Below are 19,638 nucleotides of genomic sequence, written 5' to 3'. Positions count from 1 at the left end.
CAGAGGACGGCCGCCAGGGGGAGCGCCTCACCCGCACGGGTACAGAGGACGGCCGCCAGGGGGAGCGCCTCACCTGCACAGTTACACAGGACGACCGACGGCCGCCAGGGGGAGCGCCTCACCTGCACAGTTACACAGGACGACCGCCAGGGGGAGCGCCTCACCCTTACGGGTACACAGGACGGCCGCCAGGGGGAGCGCCTCACCCGCACGGGTACACAGGACGGCCGCCAGGGGGAGCGCCTCACCCGCACGGGTACACAGGACGGCCGCCAGGGGGAGCGCCTCACCCGCACAGGTACAGAGGACGGCCGCCAGGGGGAGCGCCTCACCCGCACAGGTACAGAGGACGGCCGCCAGGGGGAGCGCCTCACCCGCACAGGTACAGAGGACGGCCGCCAGGGGGAGCTCCTCACCCAAGAACACTGGCGCCGCTAGTACAGAGCCCAATAGGAGCTGTATATCTTCTATATGTGGAGAGCGCCCTCTAGCGGTTCTACACCCCCTAATTATAACGCCCTTGCCTCGTGCAGGGCGCCCTCTAGCGGCTGTAGCCTCATATCCACTGACAGCATAAATAATAGAAACCGCGCTTTAATCCGTGTTCAGACTCGTGAGGACAGACAAGTTTTCACATTTTCTTTTATTAAAAAAAAAAAAGCATAAAAACCCCCCAACCGTCCACTGACCCTTAAGCGCCCGAACCCCCGCTCCATCCAGTCTTATAAAAAGTCATTCTGCACCAAATATAAAAAGGAAATAACTTAATGCTCTCGCATAGTAACAGCGACCGCGTGCTGCGCCCCCTGCAGGCCGATCCATGGGGGGTGCAGGACCCTGAATACTGAGCTCAGTCCATAAATAAAAGCCTTCACTGTGCCAAAAATAAAATCTGAAGATAGTCCGGCCATCAGGAGTCCATAGTGCAGCAGCTGCGCAGGCTCGGCCCTGCTACATCCCTCCAGGGTAGCAGTATAAGGCACCGTGTGTCTCCAGCCTCCTTCCTCCTCACAGAGGCTCAGCCGGGGTCCCCATGGCGGGCCCCGAGGGCTCCTGGACGTAGTACGGCTGGAAGAGTCTCTCCTGGCTGCACAGCTGCATGGCCAGATACGTGTGCAGCAGGAGGCCGGGGAAGCGGGACGTGAAGTAGGCGACAAACTCATCCGGAACGCTCCCCAGCGTCTCCTGCACCTCCGCCGGCAGCTCCCGGTAATGGTGCTTCTGAGGAGAGAGAGAGGGTGAGCGCACAACAAACACAGCCCTGCTACATCAGCACACTGCTCTCCTGAAATCCTCTGTGCTGCTGGGAGGACCCTGCTCCTTCCTCTATGTAATTGGGGCACAGGTCGGGTCTCACCTTATTTCTTAGCGCCCGCAGTAGATCTCTTACAGATTTCCCTTTGTAACTGCGGAATTTCCTCAGATCTGTAAAACACGGAAGGTCAGGGTTATTTTACGGACAGCGGAGCGAGCACAGATGGCGGGTTCTGAGATCAGACGGCGGTACCTGTCTGCAGCGGCACCGTGATGTGTTCCCTCCAGTCCAGCTTCACCACGTCTCTGCCTCCTCTCTCCAGCCTCTTCACAATCGGCCCGTCCAGAGCCTCCTTCTCTATCCGGTCACTGACGTCCTGGAAGAGACGAACCAGAAGAGTGAGTGCAGCTCTGGAGTATAATACAGGATAAGTAATGTATGTACACAGTGACTGCACCAGCAGAATAGTGAGTGCAGCTCTGGAGTATAATACAGGATGTAACTCAGGATCAGTACAGGATAAGTAATGTAATCTATGTACACAGTGACTGCACCAGCAGAATAGTGAGTGCAGCTCTGGAGTATAATACAGGATAAGTAATGTATGTACACAGTGACTGCACCAGCAGAATAGTGAGTGCAGCTCTGGAGTATAATACAGTATGTAACTCAGGATCAGTACAGGATAAGTAATGTATGTACACAGTGACTGCACCAGCAGAATAGTGAGTGCAGCTCTGGAGTATAATACAGGATGTAACTCAGGATCAGTACAGGATAAGTAATGTATGTACACAGTGACTGCACCAGCAGAATAGTGAGTGCAGCTCTGGAGTATAATACAGGATGTAACTCAGGATCAGTACAGGATAAGTAATGTATGTACACAGTGACTGCAGCAGCAGAATAGTGAGTGCAGCTCTGGAGTATAATACAGTATGTAACTCAGGATCAGTACAGGATAAGTAATGTATGTACACAGTGACTGCACCAGCAGAATAGTGAGTGCAGCTCTGGAGTATAATACAGGATGTAACTCAGGATCTGTACAGAATAAGTAATGTATGTACACAGTGACTGCACCAGCAGAATAGTGAGTGCAGCTCTGGAGTATAATACAGGATGTAACTCAGGATCAGTACAGGATAAGTAATGTATGTACACAGTGACTGCAGCAGCAGAATAGTGAGTGCAGCTCTGGAGTATAATACAGGATGTAACTCAGGATCAGTACAGGATAAGTAATGTATGTGCACAGTGACTGCACCAGCAGAATAGTGAGTGCAGCTCTGGAGTATAATACAGGATGTAACTCAGGATCTGTACAGAATAAGTAATGTATGTACACAGTGACTGCACCAGCAGAATAGTGAGTGCAGCTCTGGAGTATAATACAGGATGTAACTCAGGATCAGTACAGGATAAGTAATGTATGTACAGTGACTGCACCAGCAGAATAGTGAGTGCAGCTCTGGAGTATAATACAGGATGTAACTGAGGATCAGTACAGGATAAGTAATGTATGTGCACAGTGACTGCACCAGCAGAATAGTGAGTGCAGCTCTGGAGTATAGTACAAGATGTAACTCAGGATCAGTACAGGATAAGTAATGTATGTACACAGTGACTGCACCAGCAGAATAGTGAGTGCAGCTCTGGAGTATAATACAGGATGTAACTCAGGATCAGTACAGGATAAGTAATGTATGTACACAGTGACTGCACCAGCAGAATAGTGAGTGCAGCTCTGGAGAATAATACAGGATGTAACTCAGGATCAGTACAGGATACGTAATGTATGTACACAGTGACTGCACCAGCAGAATAGTGAGTGCAGCTCTGGAGTATAATACAGGATGTAACTCAGGATCAGTACAATAATGAGCCGACAGGGCAGCTGGGAGCTATGGGTTGGGGGCCCCTGATGTACACGGGGAGGGGGTCTATGTATTTTGGGGTTCGGGGCTCTCTGACCTGGAAGAAGTGCAACTGTTTCTCCAGGCTCCAGAAGAAGGGGTGTTTGAGGACGGCCTGGGCAGAGGGTCGTTTCTGCGGGTCCTTGTCGATCATCTGCTCGATCAGGTGATGTGCGATCAGGTCCTCTGTAACAGGAGACAGTAGAGGTTGAGCGCTGAGGCCGGAGCTCCACGGCGCCTCCCTCCTGGAGTGCGGGGCTCACCGTGCTTCTCCAGGCTCAGGCACTCCAGGCCGTACGCTCCCAGCAGGATATTGGCTTGCCGCTGCAGGGACTTGCCAAATGGGTGACTCCCCTCCGAGACCACGTAGTAAAAGACGCAGCCGGCAGAGAAGATGTCCACAGTGAAGGTCTGCAAGACAAGACGCCGGTCAGCGCACCGCCGCACCATGGCGCGCCCCCCTCCCCCCAATGACCAAGGTTCTTACAGGGTTCTCTTTAAAGTCTTCGATTAACATTTCCGGGGCGATCCAGCCTTCTGTGCCGGGAACGCCCGACCTGCGGCTGAAGCTGTGTCTGCCCACCGCCAGCTTCTTACACAGCCCGAAGTCCGAGATCATGGCCTTCACCCGCCCGTGAGCGCTGGGCATCGAGATCAGGATGTTGTGCGGCTTCAGGTCTCTGTGAACTGAGAAGACATCACGATGCCGACAGGGTGCACAAAGCCGAGATCCCACAATGCACAAGTGTTCTGAATCACATGGGAGGGAGTCTCTACAGTACAAGCAGGAGGGAAAAGTCCCTACAGCAAGAGCAGTGATGACGGGGGGTAGAGGGAGTCCCTACAGCAACGGCAGTCACAGCAGTCGGCAGGAGGCTTCTCTACAGTACGAGCAGTCCCAGGAGGCTTCTCTACAGTACGAGCAGTCCCAGGAGGCTTCTCTACAGTACGAGCAGTCCCAGGAGGCTTCTCTACAGTACGAGCAGTCCCAGGAGGCTTCTCTACAGTACGAGCAGTCCCAGGAGGCTTCTCTACAGTACGAGCAGTCCCAGGAGGCTTCTCTACAGTACGAGCAGTCCCAGGAGGCTTCTCTACAGTACGAGCAGTCCCAGGAGGCTTCTCTACAGTACGAGCAGTCCCAGGAGGCTTCTCTACAGTACGAGCAGTCCCAGGAGGCTTCTCTACAGTACGAGCAGTCCCAGGAGGCTTCTCTACAGTACGAGCAGTCCCAGGAGGCTTCTCTACAGTACGAGCAGTCCCAGGAGGCTTCTCTACAGTACGAGCAGTCCCAGGAGGCTTCTCTACAGTACGAGCAGTCCCAGGAGGCTTCTCTACAGTACGAGCAGTCCCAGGAGGCTTCTCTACAGTACGAGCAGTCCCAGGAGGCTTCTCTACAGTACGAGCAGTCCCAGGAGGCTTCTCTACAGTACGAGCAGTCCCAGGAGGCTTCTCTACAGTACGAGCAGTCCCAGGAGGCTTCTCTACAGTACGAGCAGTCCCAGGAGGCTTCTCTACAGTACGAGCAGTCCCAGGAGGCTTCTCTACAGTACGAGCAGTCCCAGGAGGCTTCTCTACAGTACGAGCAGTCCCAGGAGGCTTCTCTACAGTACGAGCAGTCCCAGGAGGCTTCTCTACAGTACGAGCAGTCGCAGGAGGCTTCTCTACAGTACGAGCAGTCGCAGGAGGCTTCTCTACAGTACGAGCAGTCGCAGGAGGCTTCTCTACAGTACGAGCAGTCGCAGGAGGCTTCTCTACAGTACGAGCAGTCGCAGGAGGCTTCTCTACAGTACGGGCAGTCGCAGGAGGCTTCTCTACAGTACGGGCAGTCGCAGGAGGCTTCTCTACAGTACGAGCAGTCGCAGGAGGCTTCTCTACAGTACGAGCAGTCGCAGGAGGCTTCTCTACAGTACGAGCAGTCACAGGAGGCTTCTCTACAGTACGAGCAGTCACAGGAGGCTTCTCTACAGTACGAGCAGTCACAGGAGGCTTCTCTACAGTACGAGCAGTCACAGGAGGCTTCTCTACAGTACGAGCAGTCACAGGAGGCTTCTCTACAGTACGAGCAGTCACAGGAGGCTTCTCTACAGTACGAGCAGTCACAGGAGGCTTCTCTACAGTACGAGCAGTCACAGGAGGCTTCTCTACAGTACGAGCAGTCACAGGAGGCTTCTCTACAGTACGAGCAGTCACAGGAGGCTTCTCTACAGTACGAGCAGTCACAGGAGGCTTCTCTACAGTACGAGCAGTCGCAGGAGGCTTCTCTACAGTACGAGCAGTCGCAGGAGGCTTCTCTACAGTACGAGCAGTCGCAGGAGGCTTCTCTACAGTACGAGCAGTCGCAGGAGGCTTCTCTACAGTACGAGCAGTCGCAGGAGGCTTCTCTACAGTACGAGCAGTCGCAGGAGGCTTCTCTACAGTACGAGCAGTCGCAGGAGGCTTCTCTACAGTACGAGCAGTCGCAGGAGGCTTCTCTACAGTACGAGCAGTCACAGGAGGCTTCTCTACAGTACGAGCAGTCACACCATAAGGAAGAAGTCAAAGTAGGAGTCAGAGGGGAAGGGAATCTTTAAGGTAAGAGCACTGTGAGGCTGGGTTCACACTTGAGCGAATTTGATATGCGCGTTTAACGCGCGTTTTTGTCCATGGTGAACGCGCGTATTACGCGCGTTTGTGTGATTGACTGCAGTGTCCTATGGCTGCAAACGCGCGACAAAACGCCCCAAAGAAGCTCAAGAACTTGTTTGAGAGTAGGGCGTTTTTCAGCGCTGTAAAACGCTCAAGTGTGAACCCAGCCTAAGAGTTACACTGTGGACCACAATCCGGGAGAAGAGACAGCTCCATCATCAGTGAGGGGGAGATCTCATGCAGACCTCTGTCCATATGTCCTACAAGGAGACAGACAGCCACTTACCGATGCTGAGAGAATGCAGATACGCCAGCCCGGACATGGTCTGCTCCAGGAGGGTGATGGGCTCCAGGCCATGACGGTCAAAGTCCTTCTCCTCCACATACTGTCGGACACAATAAGTACAATGTGAGAATGCAAGCCAGTCTAAGAGACACCCCCGGACCCCTCTCGCCAACGTGACCCCTAACCTCTTGCAGTGTGGCCATACACAGCTCTATGGCAATGTACTGGAACTGGCGATCCTTCTCCGTGCAGAAGTAGCGGATGACATTGGGATTTTCATCGGATTCTCTCAGCAACTGAACCTCCCGATCCGCAAAGCTGAAGCATTCCGGCAGGATCCTCTTCACGGCAACGTCTCGATCATCAAAGCGGCCCCTGCAGGGAGGAAGATCCACACAAGATGGCCGCTCACTGAGGGTCACCCTCGAAGAGGAAAACCTGTCTATAGGGGGATCTCGTAACGGACGCCCCCAATGCTACACACCCACCTGTACACTATTGTGCCCTCCGCGCCATGGCCCAGGACGTCACGTGGGTTGAACGAGATCTTGCCCACGGCCACTATCGTCTCTTCATCTGTGAGGGGAAAATTGCGATCAGCGGCAATAACGGGAGACAACCGGGATGGCGGGGCAATAGTCCGGACCGTTACCTGGGTCTTCCTGCTCAGTGGAGACCACACTGCCGACCTCGGAAAGATTAGAGTGCAGCGAGTGGTTGGAGGCTCGCGGAGACACGTTGGGGGTACTGTTAGCAGAGCTCTCCCCCCGCACCCCCGTAACGTCCAGGTAGTCACCATCGGCGGCGACCTCTGCCGGGGGCTGGAAGGCGACGTGCTGCATCTGCAGGAGCTGAATCTTCTCCTCCAGCTGCTTCTGGAACTGTTGGTGCTGGAGCTGCTGCTGCTGGTGCACAGTCTGGAGAAACAGGGGGCATTGTGAGTAGTGCTCCCCAAGTCCCCAGGGAGACCGGTGGGGTGACATTCTTACCTTGGGGTAGGTGATGACAAAGGCCACCCATCCCGCCAAAAGGAAGGTGCTGAGGATGATGGTGGCCAGGTCCTTGAGCATGGAGTCCACCGGTGCCTCAGGCTTGGGCAAGAACGGCTTGGAGATATCGGTGATGTCCTTAGAGTAGGACGGCGGCAGTTCTGAGGAAGAATCCTCCGACATCCCCATCACCTCCTGCAGGGGGCGAGATCAGGACGTTACTATAATAGCGCCACCTCTAGGCTACAGCGGTGCCTACAATTAGCACAGGGAGGGGGAGTCGCACCTCCGAGAAGCGCGTCTTGTCTCCTCCAGCTTCTATGACTTTCTCCTGTTCCCGGGGCAGTGTGGGGGGGAAGGCGTCAAGGATCTTGGTTGGGGCAGACAGCGGGATCTCGTGGTGGCCTGTGACAACAACGAGAAGGCGATGAAGAAGATCCAGCAGCCGCAGCACACAGAGAAACCTCGAGCCTCACAGCAAGAGCAGAAATCAAGTTCCGGGAGTGAACACTAGGGGGAGCCTGTACCTATTAACAGCCACTGGTTCTTCCAGTAATTCAGTCTGTCCTTCGCCTTTAAGCCGGTCGGGATCTTCAGATCTGTGCTGGGCGTGAACTCACATTCCCCGTTCTCCTCAATTGTCACCCCGTCCGTCCTGGGGCCATCGAGCAGCGGCATCACCTTCCCCCGAGGCTACGGAATAAACACAGTAAGTATGGTGGATGCTGTACTGGAAACCATCAGAATGCAGCTGACGGATCATTCATTGCAAGGGGGTCCCCACTGCTTGAGATCTGCCCCCCTTTAGTCCTGTCTGACCAGTAGATGGAGGTTACAGCAGGAGATGCGCATGTTCTACGAGAAGCGACTCACCACGACCGAGACGCCCTCATGCACCAGAGAGGAGGAGGCGTAGAGACTGGTCGAGTACTTCCCCACGTAGAGAGTCGGCCTGAAGACAAAGGCAACAGGGTCAGACAGTTCGGTAATTCACCAGGAGGGGGCGCCAGTCATCAGCTCCAATGAGACAGCGCCATCTAGTGGCCAAACATGGAACCACAAGCCAGAACTCGGCTGGCTACACAGGCGGAGGCAGTCATACCACAGACATGTGATGTCACGTGACATGGGTGCTACGGGCCCACGACCCCGGTGGTTCTCCGAGGGAGAACGCCGCAGGACCCAGGGCGGCACTTACGTCAGTTTGCTCTTGGTTTGAGTCTCCTTTGGGAAGGGATACTTCCACTTGGTGATGCGTCCGACCTCCCCGGACATGAAGGTGAGGTAGCGCAGGGTCTCCACCCCCACGTTGGTGTGCAGCACCTTCCTCAGGCCCTCTCTCTGCCAGATGTACAGCGCCACCACCGGAGAGCCGTAATTCTGGATCCACAGGACGTCCCCGGCGTCGCTGTCCACCGTCACCACCAGACCGTCCCCATTGGACACGAAGTGAGACATTTCTGGAAGAACAGGAAGGTGCACTTACAGGCGTCCCTCCCACTAGCAGGATTACAACCCCCACCCTCCTCCAAAGGGCCCAACTCACTGTACTCTGTGCCCTCGTCCGGCAGCGTGGCGGCGTAGTCATAGTAGGTGGCGTTCCAGCGCAGCTCCTTGTTCTTCGTGTCGTACATCGTGATTGTATACTCTGCAAGACAAGAAGCGTCCTGTGACCATCCCAGCCGCCAGAAGGGGGCGCAGTGGAGCCCAGGAGAGGACGCACCTGTCCGGCCCAGATACAGCAGAGAGGTGGAGGGGCACAAACTTTCTGCAAAGGACGATGTCAAGGTCTGCTGCTTCTCGCCCGTCACCAGGTCCACCACGTACCAGACGTCCTGCTTCTTCCCTGCAGAGAGACGCCAACCCATCAGCAAATACTGCGCAATACCGTCAAACACCAGCACGCACCGGGGGGGCACTATAACCATGACAACCAGGCAGCAAGTGAGCCCCAGAAACCACCAACTTACCCATGTATAAAACGCCGTCCGAGCTGCGGCACGGCGACGCCGCCACCAACTCCGGGATTGTAAACGGGAGTTTCTGGGAGGGAAAAAATAAAAAATTAAATGCCAGCGCTCTGGTAGCGGGCCGGTATCTCAGCTGCTGACAGGACAGCGCCCCCTGTGGTCACCATCTTTAGAGAACACAAGCTCATTTACATACAGGCCCCGCCTTCACTTACCGTCAGCCCCTCGCTGTGCTTGCTGCCCAGGGTGTACAAGCTGCCGTCACTCGGGTCGGGGAGGAAGGCCGGCCTGCGGAGAGGATGGACGACGTCAGGATGGGGGCGATGACTTACCAAGGCCTGACCGCTACTAACAACGGCCGCCTCCTCGTACACATGGCACATCACACCCCCATCCCTTCAAACATTAGGCCTGTGCAGGAAAGGGTGGATCCTGCTGGGGCAGAGCGACGCTCTGCAGGGGTCAGTGTACGCAGTGGTGGGATCACAGGAAGGATCCTGCTGGAGCAGAGCGACGCTCTGCAGGGGTCAGTGGACGCAGTGGCAGGACAGGAAGGATCCTGCTGGGGCAGAGCGACGCTCTGCAGGGGTCAGTGTACGCAGTGGTGGGATCACAGGAAGAATCCTGCTGGAGCAGAGTGACGCTCTGCAGGGGTCAGTGGACGCAGTGGCAGGACAGGAAGGATCCTGCTGGGGCAGAGCGACGCTCTGCAGGGGTCAGTGGACGCAGTGGCAGGACAGGAAGGATCCTGCTGGGGCAGAGCGACGCTCTGCAGGGGTCAGTGGACGCAGTGGTGGGATCACAGGACTTACTCTTCCATATGTGTCGGGACTTGAAGTACGGGATCTGCCAAGAGAACACAACAGATTAGTGTCAGACGTGATCCACTGGCCCCGGGGCCCTCAGGGGACATGTGGAAATAGTCACCTTCTTTTAGCGTCCACCGGATGGCGCCGGTCCTCTTGCTGACAGCGTGGAGACTCCCGTCCAGGGTGGAGACAAAGAGCAGGGACTCCGGCAGCGACACACTGCTCCCTCTACCACCATCCTGAGGAGAGAAGAGACAGGAAGTCATAGGGGGGCCCACAGCACTCCCATCATCCCGGGAGCCCCCACAGCACTCCCATCATCCCGGGAGCCCCCACAGCACTCCCATCATCCCGGGAGCCCCCACAGCACTCCCATCATCCCGGGAGCCCCCACAGCACTCCCATCATCCCGGGAGCCCCCACAGCACTCCCATCATCCCGGGAGCCCCCACAGCACTCCCATCATCCCGGGAGCCCCCACAGCACTCCCATCATCCCGGGAGCCCCCACAGCACTCCCATCATCCCGGGAGCCCCCACAGCACTCCCATCATCCCGGGAGCCCCCACAGCACTCCCATCATCCCGGGAGCCCCCACAGCACTCCCATCATCCCGGGAGCCCCCACAGCACTCCCATCATCCCGGGAGCCCCCACAGCACTCCCATCATCCCGGGAGCCCACAATGCTTGCAGTGGCCGCTAACAGAGCGAACAGTGAGAGCGCCTACACCTGCCGCATTAACTCCGTCCTGCCCGGGGCCAAAACAGACTGATCCACCGCATCTCCCCCCCCCCTCACCTGTATACACCGCATCTCCCCCCCCCTCACCTGTATACACCGCATCCCCCCCCCCCTCACCTGTATACACCGCATCTCCCCCCCCCTCACCTGTATACACCGCATCTCCCCCCCCCCTCACCTGTATACACCGCATCTCCCCCCCCCCTCACCTGTATACACCGCATCTCCCCCCCCCTCACCTGTATACACCGCATCTCCCCCCCCCTCACCTGTATACACCGCATCTCCCCCCCCCTCACCTGTATACACCGCATCTCCCCCCCCCTCACCTGTATACACCGCATCTCCCCCCCCCTCACCTGTATACACCGCATCTCCCCCCCCCTCACCTGTATACACCGCATCTCCCCCCCCCTCACCTGTATACACCGCATCTCCCCCCCCCTCACCTGTATACACCGCATCTCCCCCCCCCTCACCTGTATACACCGCATCTCCCCCCCCCTCACCTGTATACACCGCATCTCCCCCCCCCTCACCTGTATACACCGCATCTCCCCCCCCTCACCTGTATACACCGCATCTCCCCCCCCCTCACCTGTATACACCGCATCTCCCCCCCCCCCTCACCTGTATACACCGCATCTCCCCCCCCCCTCACCTGTATACACCGCATCTCCCCCCCCCCCTCACCTGTATACACCGCATCTCCCCCCCCCCCTCACCTGTATACACCGCATCTCCCCCCCCCTCACCTGTATACACCGCATCTCCCCCCCCCTCACCTGTATACACCGCATCTCCCCCCCCCCCCCACCTGTATACACCGCATCTCCCCCCCCCCCCCCCCTGTATACACCGCACCCCCCCCCCCCCCTCACCTGTATACACCGCATCTCCCCCCCCCCTCACCTGTATACACCGCATCTCCCCCCCCCCCTCACCTGGATCGGTACCGGCAGGTATAGGGGGGGGGGGGATCGGTACCGGCAGGTATAGGGGGGGGGATCGGTACCGGCAGGTATAGGGGGGGGGTCGGTACCGGCAGGTATAGGGGGGGGGGATCGGTACCGGCAGGTATAGGGGGGGGATCGGTACCGGCAGGTATAGGGGGGGGGATCGGTACCGGCAGGTATAGGGGGGGGGGGGGATCGGTACCGGCAGGTATAGGGGGGGGGGGGATCGGTACCGGCAGGTATAGGGGGGGTTCGGTACCGGCAGGTATAGGGGGGTTCGGTACCGGCAGGTATAGGGGGGGATCGGTACCGGCAGGTATAGGGGGGGTTCGGTACCGGCAGGTATAGGGGGGGGTTCGGTACCGGCAGGTATAGGGGGGGGGTTCGGTACCGGCAGGTATAGGGGGGGGGGATCGGTACCGGCAGGTATAGGGGGGGTTCGGTACCGGCAGGTATAGGGGGGGATCGGTACCGGCAGGTATAGGGGGGGATCGGTACCGGCAGGTATAGGGGGGGGTTCGGTACCGGCAGGTATAGGGGGGGGGGTTCGGTACCGGCAGGTATAGGGGGGGGGGATCGGTACCGGCAGGTATAGGGGGGGGTATCGGTACCGGCAGGTATAGGGGGGGGGTTCGGTACCGGCAGGTATAGGGGGGGGGATCAGTACCGGCAGGTATAGGGGGGGGGATCAGTACCGGCAGGTATAGGGGGGGGGATCGGTACCGGCAGGTATAGGGGGGGGGATCGGTACCGGCAGGTATAGGGGGGGGGGATCAGTACCGGCAGGTATAGGGGGGGGGATCAGTACCGGCAGGTATAGGGGGGGGTATCGGTACCGGCAGGTATAGGGGGGGGGATCGGTACCGGCAGGTATAGGGGGGGGATCGGTACCGGCAGGTATAGGGGGGGGGATCAGTACCGGCAGGTATAGGGGGGGGGATCAGTACCGGCAGGTATAGGGGGGGGTATCGGTACCGGCAGGTATAGGGGGGGGTTCGGTACCGGCAGGTATAGGGGGGTTCGGTACCGGCAGGTATAGGGGGGGGTTCGGTACCGGCAGGTATAGGGGCAGCAGCTGGCAGCCGTCACTCACCATCTGGCAGAGCAGCAGGAGCACCAGGCACAGGAGGCTCCGCTGTGTCCCGGCCATATCGGCTTCCCCCGGATCAGTGTGGCCCCCGGAGTGACTGTGGCCCCCGGGCCTCTGCACCGGACACTCACGCGCTCCGCTCCCCGCACTTCTCCTCCATTACCGACCAATGTGTTTGAGGCTCCAGCTTCTTCCTGTAGGAGGAGCCTAAAACCACGCCTCCAGCCCTGACGTCACCGCCCAGGAGAGAATCAACAACACGTGGGGAGGGGGGGCGGGGAATGAAGGAAAAGCGGAGCCAATCAGATTTCTGCTCTGCTGTGATAGGCGGAGCACGGAATGAAAGCTGCGAGGTGATTGGCTGACAGGGAAAAGAGATTGTATCCAAAGATTTATACCCCCCGCAGTAACAATGTATCAACCCAACAGCCCCCCCAACTTCTGTATGTACCCCCATATTATATACATATCCCCCCATATTATATACATATCCCCCCATATTATATACATCACCCCTCCCCCATATTATATACATCACCCCTCCCCCATATTATATACATCACCCCCATATTATATACATCCCCCACCCCCCCATATTATATACATCACCCCCCATATTATATACATCCCCCACCCCCCATATTATATACATATTCCCCCATATTATATACATCACCCCTCCCCCATATTATATACATCCCCCCATATTATATACATCACCCCTCCCCCATATTATATACATCACCCCCCCATATTATATACATCACCCCCCCATATTATATACATATCCCCTTATATTATATACATCCCCCCCCATATTATATACATATCCCCCCATATTATATACATCACCCCATATTATATACATCACCCATCCCCCATATTATATACATCACCCCTCCCCCACATTATATACATCACCCCTCCCCACATTATATACATTCCCCACCCCATATTATATGCATCACCCCCCATATTATATACATCACCCCTCCCCCACATTATATACATCACCCCTCCCCCATATTATATACATCACCCCCCATATTATATACATCACCCCTCCCCCACATTATATACATCACCCCCCACATTATATACATCACCCCCCCATATTATATACATCACCCCTCCCCCACATTATATACCTCACCCCCCATATTATATACATCACCCCTCCCCCACATTATATACATCACCCCCCATATTATATACATCACCCCTCCCCCATATTATATTCATCACCCCCCATATTATATACATCACCCCTCCCCCATATTATATACAACACCCCCCATATTATATACATCACCCCCCCCCCCCACATTATATACATCACCCCTCCCCCACATTATATACATCACCCCTCCCCCACATTATATACATCACCCCTCCCCCACATATTATATACATCACCCCCCATATTATATACATCACCCCTCCCCCACATTATATACATCACCCCTCCCCAACATTATATACATCACCCCCCATATTATATACATCACCCCTCCCCCACATTATATACATCACCCCCCATATTATATACATCACCCCCCATATTATATACATCACCCCTCCCCCACATTATATACATCACCCCTCCCCCACATTATATACATCACCCCCCATATTATATACATCACCCCTCCCCCACATTATATACATCACCCCCCATATTATATACATCACCCCTCCCCCACATTATATACATCACCCCCCATATTATATACATCACCCCCCATATTATATACATCACCCCTCCCCCACATTATATACATCACCCCCCATATTATATACATCACCCCTCCCCCATATTATATACATCACCCCCCATATTATATACATCACCCCTCCCCCACATTATATACATCCCCCCCCACATTATATACATCCCCCACCCCCACATTATATACATCACCCCCCATATTATATACATCACCCCTCCCCCACATTATATACATCACCTCCCATATTATATACATCACCCCTCCCCCATATTATATACATCACCCCCCACATTATATACATCACCCCTCCCCCACATTATATACATCCCCCCCCACATTATATACATCCCCCACCCCCACCCCATATTATATACCTCAGCCTCCCTGATGACGCTGCCCCAGGAGCTGACTCTCCCCTGTGACTCCTCCCCTCGTACAGTACACCGCCCCCTTCACGCTCCTTAGCTTTCGCTGTGCTGCCACCTCCCGACCACGAGGGGGCACGGTGAGCCGGCAGAAGGAGCGGACGCTTCATTGCAGCAGGCGGGGTCTGGCCTACGGAGATTTACAAGACACGCCCCTTGCGGAAGTGCGTCACGCCTCACTTCCCCTATATAAGGGCGCGCAGCCTGACTGCTGCCTCTTCTTTCTCCGGGAGTGGTGAGTGTCGCTTTGTTGGCTGGGAGTAGTCTGGACCCTGGACTTTCCGTTGTGCGGGGGAGGGGGTGGCCTGTTATCGGTACCCGGTGCTCCGTCTCTACCGGTGGTTGGTATTGGTGATAACGGGTGGGCTGCTCGTTAACCTCTTCTGCTCCAGTGTGTTTCTCGGCTGACCACGTGACCTGGACTTTGGTGGGCGGGGTCACAGCAGTAATGATGATTTTAACGCGTTAGACTTCTGATTCTGATGAGGTCACCCTCTGATCTGATGCTGCGCTGTGATTGGCTGCTGCGGCAGGCCGCCACGTTGTCTTGTCCTTACTTCCTGTGTTCTTCTCTTTCAGGTGGATCGATGGCGGTGGACTTGGAGCGACCAGGAATCTGCGTGCTGTCGACTGGGCTGTTTGGGTGTCTTGTATAAATAAAGTTGTGTTAATCAGACTCCCGCGTCCGTGTCGTTTGTCTGGCAGCACTGGCTTTGAACCGGTGAGCGCTCTGTCCGTGGCGCCATCGGCCAAGCTCCAGTGCGACAGTGACGGCTTGTTATAACTGGCGCTGCTTGGCTCCGTCCCAAGTGGTGCTTTTAAAACAAAGCTACAAGTCCTGAGGTGACGGAGCGGCTGGGGGTTGTAGTACTTCTTCAGGGAGTGTAGTCTGGACTCCGTCGTAGATATGTCTGACAGACCGGAAGGTTGGGAGCATGACGCGTTTCAGGATCCGTACTGTGAAGATATTGCTCTCTGGTCTGTGCCGGATGTGGCCCAGATCTACCGGGCTTCAGCGCTGTACGGATCCTGAAGTGTATTACTAGGTTAGGGGTGAGCCTGTAGAGTGCCGCGGGGCGTACTGTGCATGCGCTGCTGCCTGTTTACATGGGGGCGCCATAGACGTGGATGGCGCTGAGGCTGCGCTTGTACCGTGTGCTTCCCATTCATTTCAGTGGAGTGTGACACCCGCTCTGATCCATACAGCGAGGGTGTCCAAGATGGGAGTACCCCTGTAAGGTATGTTTGTCTCAAGGTAAAGTATAAAAATAATCAGTACGTTTAGAACCAAATTTAAAGTTCGGCCGCATCTTGGGAGGACTTCCATACCGCACTGTGGCGCTGCAGGCTCCTGTCGGTTTGCACCCGCCTACGACATGGTGTCGCTTTAAAGGGATTCTGTCATGAGATTTTACCCCTCTAACCTGAACAGATGCCCATGTCCGGAGTAATAAGAATCCTAAGCTGGACTTATTAAACCTCACTGTGGCTCTAGTTTATAACCTGTCAATCACTCACTTAAGGTGCCCAAGGGGAGGTCCGTTAATACAGGGTGCCCAGCCGCACCCCTCGCCGTCCAGTGCCTAATGTTCATGCGCACTTCGCTCAACCAAGCCGCTGGCAGGAGTCCGTGGCGCATCAGGCTGAGCCTAGTGCGTGGGATCTGGCAGAAGGACGGGTAGAATTGCGAAGGCGGCGCTGGGCACCGGATGGGGTGCGGCCGGGCACCCTGTATTAACGGACCTCCCCTTGGGTGCCTGTCAAGGGGAGTTCCGTTAATACCGGGTGCCCGGCTGCACCACTCGCTGTTTGGTGCCCAGCGCCGCCTTTAATAAGGCCAGCTTAGGATTCTTCTTATTACTCCGGACATGGGCATGAGATCTTACCCCTCTAACCTAAACATGACAGAATCCCTTTAAGACCTCGTTCTCACCAGTGTTTGCGGAGAAGGAAATGAATATCCGTTTCTGACTTCAGCACGTGCCGCGCAGCGTTTCCCGCCTCTCGCCCTGCAAATCCCACAGACACAATATAATCCACATGGCCAAAGACTGTCTGGGGATAAAAACGTGCTGCGGTCCACACCGCGTGGGTACAGGTCCATGATCCGCATCTGACGGTCCACACTGCAAAAAAAAAACTAGTGGAAGCACGGACAGAAAACCCGCGGTAGCACTTGGCGGGCCTCCTCACCGTATCATGGGAAATGCGGACAAGTGCTCACATGGCCGCTGTCAGTCATGTGCATTTGGGGTCCATTCACAGGTACGCAGCTGTTCCGCAATATTGGGAACGGGTGTGGACCCCATTCATTCTCTATGGGGCCGGAAGAGATGTGGAGAGCATACAGTGTGCGATCTGCATTTCCAGAGCGGATTCGCAAAATAAATAGATGTCCTATTGCGGACAAGAATAGGCTGTTCTGTGGGTGGGGATGGCGGGTGTATTCACTACAGACGTGTGCGGACCCTTAAGCTGCAGTTTTTTCATGCAGAAAGCAATCCTTACAGCTCATGCACACAAACGTGTTTTTTTGCAGACTGTATACGGAACCATTCATTTCAATGGATCCACAAAAAAAAAAACTGAAGTTACTCCGTGCGCATTCCGTCTCCATATGTCCATTCCACAAAAAAAAAATAGAACCTATTATTGGCTGCATCACGGACAAGGACAGGACTGTTCTATCAGGGGGCAGCTGTTCCAGTCCGCAAAATACGGAATGCACATGGACGTCATCTGTTTTTTGCGTATTTTTTTTTTATTTTACGGACCACAAAATACACTGCTCAAAAAAATAAAGGGAACACTTAAACAACACAATGTAACTCCAAGTCAATCCCACTTCTGTGAAATCAAACTGTCCACTTAGGAAGCAATACTGAGTGACAATCAATTTCACATGCTGTTGTGCAAATGGGATAGACAACAGGTGGAAATTATAGGCAATTAGCAAGACACCCCCAATAAAGGAGTGGTTCTGCAGGTGGTGACCACAGACCACTTCTCAGTTCTTATGCTTCCTGGCTGATGTTTTGGTCACTTTTGAATGCTGGCGGTGCTTTCACTCTAGTGGTAGCATGAGACGGAGTCTACAACCCACACAAGTGGCTCAGGTAGTGCAGCTTATCCAGGATGGCACATCAATGCGAGCTGTGGCAAGAAGGTTTGCTGTGTCTGTCAGCGTAGTGTCCAGAGCATGGAGGCGCTACCAGGAGACAGGCCAGTACATCAGGAGACGTGGAGGGGGCCGTAGGAGGGCAACAACCCAGCAGCAGGACCGCTACCTCCACCTTTGTGCAAGGAGGAACAGGAGGAGCACTGCCAGAGCCCTGCAAAATGACCTCCAGCAGGCCACAAATGTGCATGTGTCTGCTCAAACGGTCAGAAACAGACTCCATGAGGGTGATATGAGGGCCCGACGTCCACAGGTGGGGGTTGTGCTTACAGCCCAACACCGTGCAGGACGTTTGTCATTTGCCAGAGAACACCAAGATTGGCAAATTCGCCACTGGCGCCCTGTGCTCTTCACAGATGAAAGCAGGTTCACACTGAGCACATGTGACAGACGTGACAGAGTCTGGAGACGCCGTGGAGAACGTTCTGCTGCCTGCAACATCCTCCAGCATGACCGGTTTGGCATTGGGTCAGTAATGGTGTGGGGTGGCATTTCTTTGGAGGGCCGCACAGCCCTCCATGTGCTCGTCAGAGGTAGCCTGACTGCCATTAGGTACCGAGATGAGATCCTCAGACCCCTTGTGAGACCATATGCTGGTGCGGTTGGCCCTGGGTTCCTCCTAATGCAAGACAATGATAGACCTCATGTGGCTGGAGTGTGTCAGCAGTTCCTGCAAGACGAAGGCATTGATGCTATGGACTGGCCCGCCCGTTCCCCAGACCTGAATCCAATTGAGCACATCTGGGACATCATGTCTCGCTCTATCCACCAACGTCACGTTGCACCACAGACTGTCCAGGAGTTGGCAGATGCTTTAGTCCAGGTCTGGGAGGAGATCCCTCAGGAGACCGTCCGCCACCTCATCAGGAGCATGCACAGGCGTTGTAGGGAGGTCATACAGGCACGTGGAGGCCACACACACTACTGAGCCTCATTTTTACTTGTTTTAAGGACATTACATCACATTACAAGTTGGATCAGCCTGTAGTGTGTTTTTCCACTTTAATTTTGAGTGTGACTCCAAATCCAGACCTCCATGGGTTAAAAAATTTGATTTCCATATTTTAATTTCTGTGTGATTTTGTTGTCAGCACATTCAACTATGTAAAGAACAAAGTATTTCAGAAGAATATTTAATTAACTCAGATCTAGGATGTGTTATTTTTGTGTTCCCTTTATTTTTTTGAGCAGTGTAGATACAGTCTTGTGCACCCAGGTGCCATGCCCCCGGCTACCATCACATTAGGGGCGCCGCTGATCCCTATGAGCACGGTCTGCTACGTAGGTGCCATGCCTCCGGCTACATCTTCTGCTTCCATCACATCAGGGACGTCGCTGCTCAGCTCCCAGAAACCTGGGGGGGGGGGGGGGGGGGGCGCATCTGCACAGGAGCATTATATTTAGGCCTCATGCACACGGCTGTAGTTTTAGTCCGCATCCAATCTGGTCAGATGCGCACGTCCTATTCTTGTCCGTTTTAATGCAGACCGGATGCGGTCCTGTGCAGGAGGCCTTAGTGCCAAGACCAGATGGTGCCTGTGGGGAGTGTTCACATATGGTACAATCGTCATATATGGTACGGGAGCGAGCGGCATTTAGTGCAGCGTGGGACGTATTCAGAATAAAGCGCGGCAGTGGCAAAAAAGATTTATTTAATAAAACAATGA

General features: G+C 55.1%; 1 protein-coding gene and 1 non-coding gene across 2 annotated transcripts; one reads left to right on the top strand and one right to left on the bottom strand.

Moving 5' to 3' along the window:
- Nucleotides 1-668: 668 nt before the first annotated feature.
- Nucleotides 669-12,843, bottom strand: ERN1 (endoplasmic reticulum to nucleus signaling 1). The gene is made up of 22 exons (XM_040436082.1): nucleotides 12,642-12,843; nucleotides 9,969-10,089; nucleotides 9,854-9,887; nucleotides 9,257-9,329; nucleotides 9,042-9,114; nucleotides 8,795-8,917; nucleotides 8,618-8,719; nucleotides 8,270-8,531; nucleotides 7,945-8,023; nucleotides 7,599-7,764; nucleotides 7,358-7,476; nucleotides 7,072-7,266; nucleotides 6,735-6,999; nucleotides 6,571-6,658; nucleotides 6,268-6,457; nucleotides 6,083-6,182; nucleotides 3,659-3,858; nucleotides 3,435-3,582; nucleotides 3,230-3,357; nucleotides 1,508-1,631; nucleotides 1,358-1,425; nucleotides 669-1,221 (listed from the first exon to the last, which is right to left on the bottom strand). Exons 1-22 carry the CDS (start codon nucleotides 12,696-12,698, stop codon nucleotides 1,009-1,011), a joined length of 2,928 nt encoding a protein of 975 aa, XP_040292016.1. The 5' UTR covers nucleotides 12,699-12,843; the 3' UTR covers nucleotides 669-1,008.
- A 2,654-nt stretch (nucleotides 12,844-15,497) lies between these two features.
- Nucleotides 15,498-15,630, top strand: LOC121006185. Its single transcript, XR_005780052.1, has one exon. It is a non-coding gene; the product is annotated as a small nucleolar RNA SNORA76 (small nucleolar RNA).
- Nucleotides 15,631-19,638: the final 4,008 nt, after the last annotated feature.

Source organism: Bufo bufo, chromosome 6, assembly GCF_905171765.1.
Source record: "Bufo bufo chromosome 6, aBufBuf1.1, whole genome shotgun sequence".
Taxonomy (NCBI): Eukaryota; Metazoa; Chordata; class Amphibia; order Anura; family Bufonidae; genus Bufo; species Bufo bufo.
The sequence above is the reverse complement of the archived record's forward strand: the minus strand, read 5'-3'. Positions and strand labels throughout refer to the sequence as shown.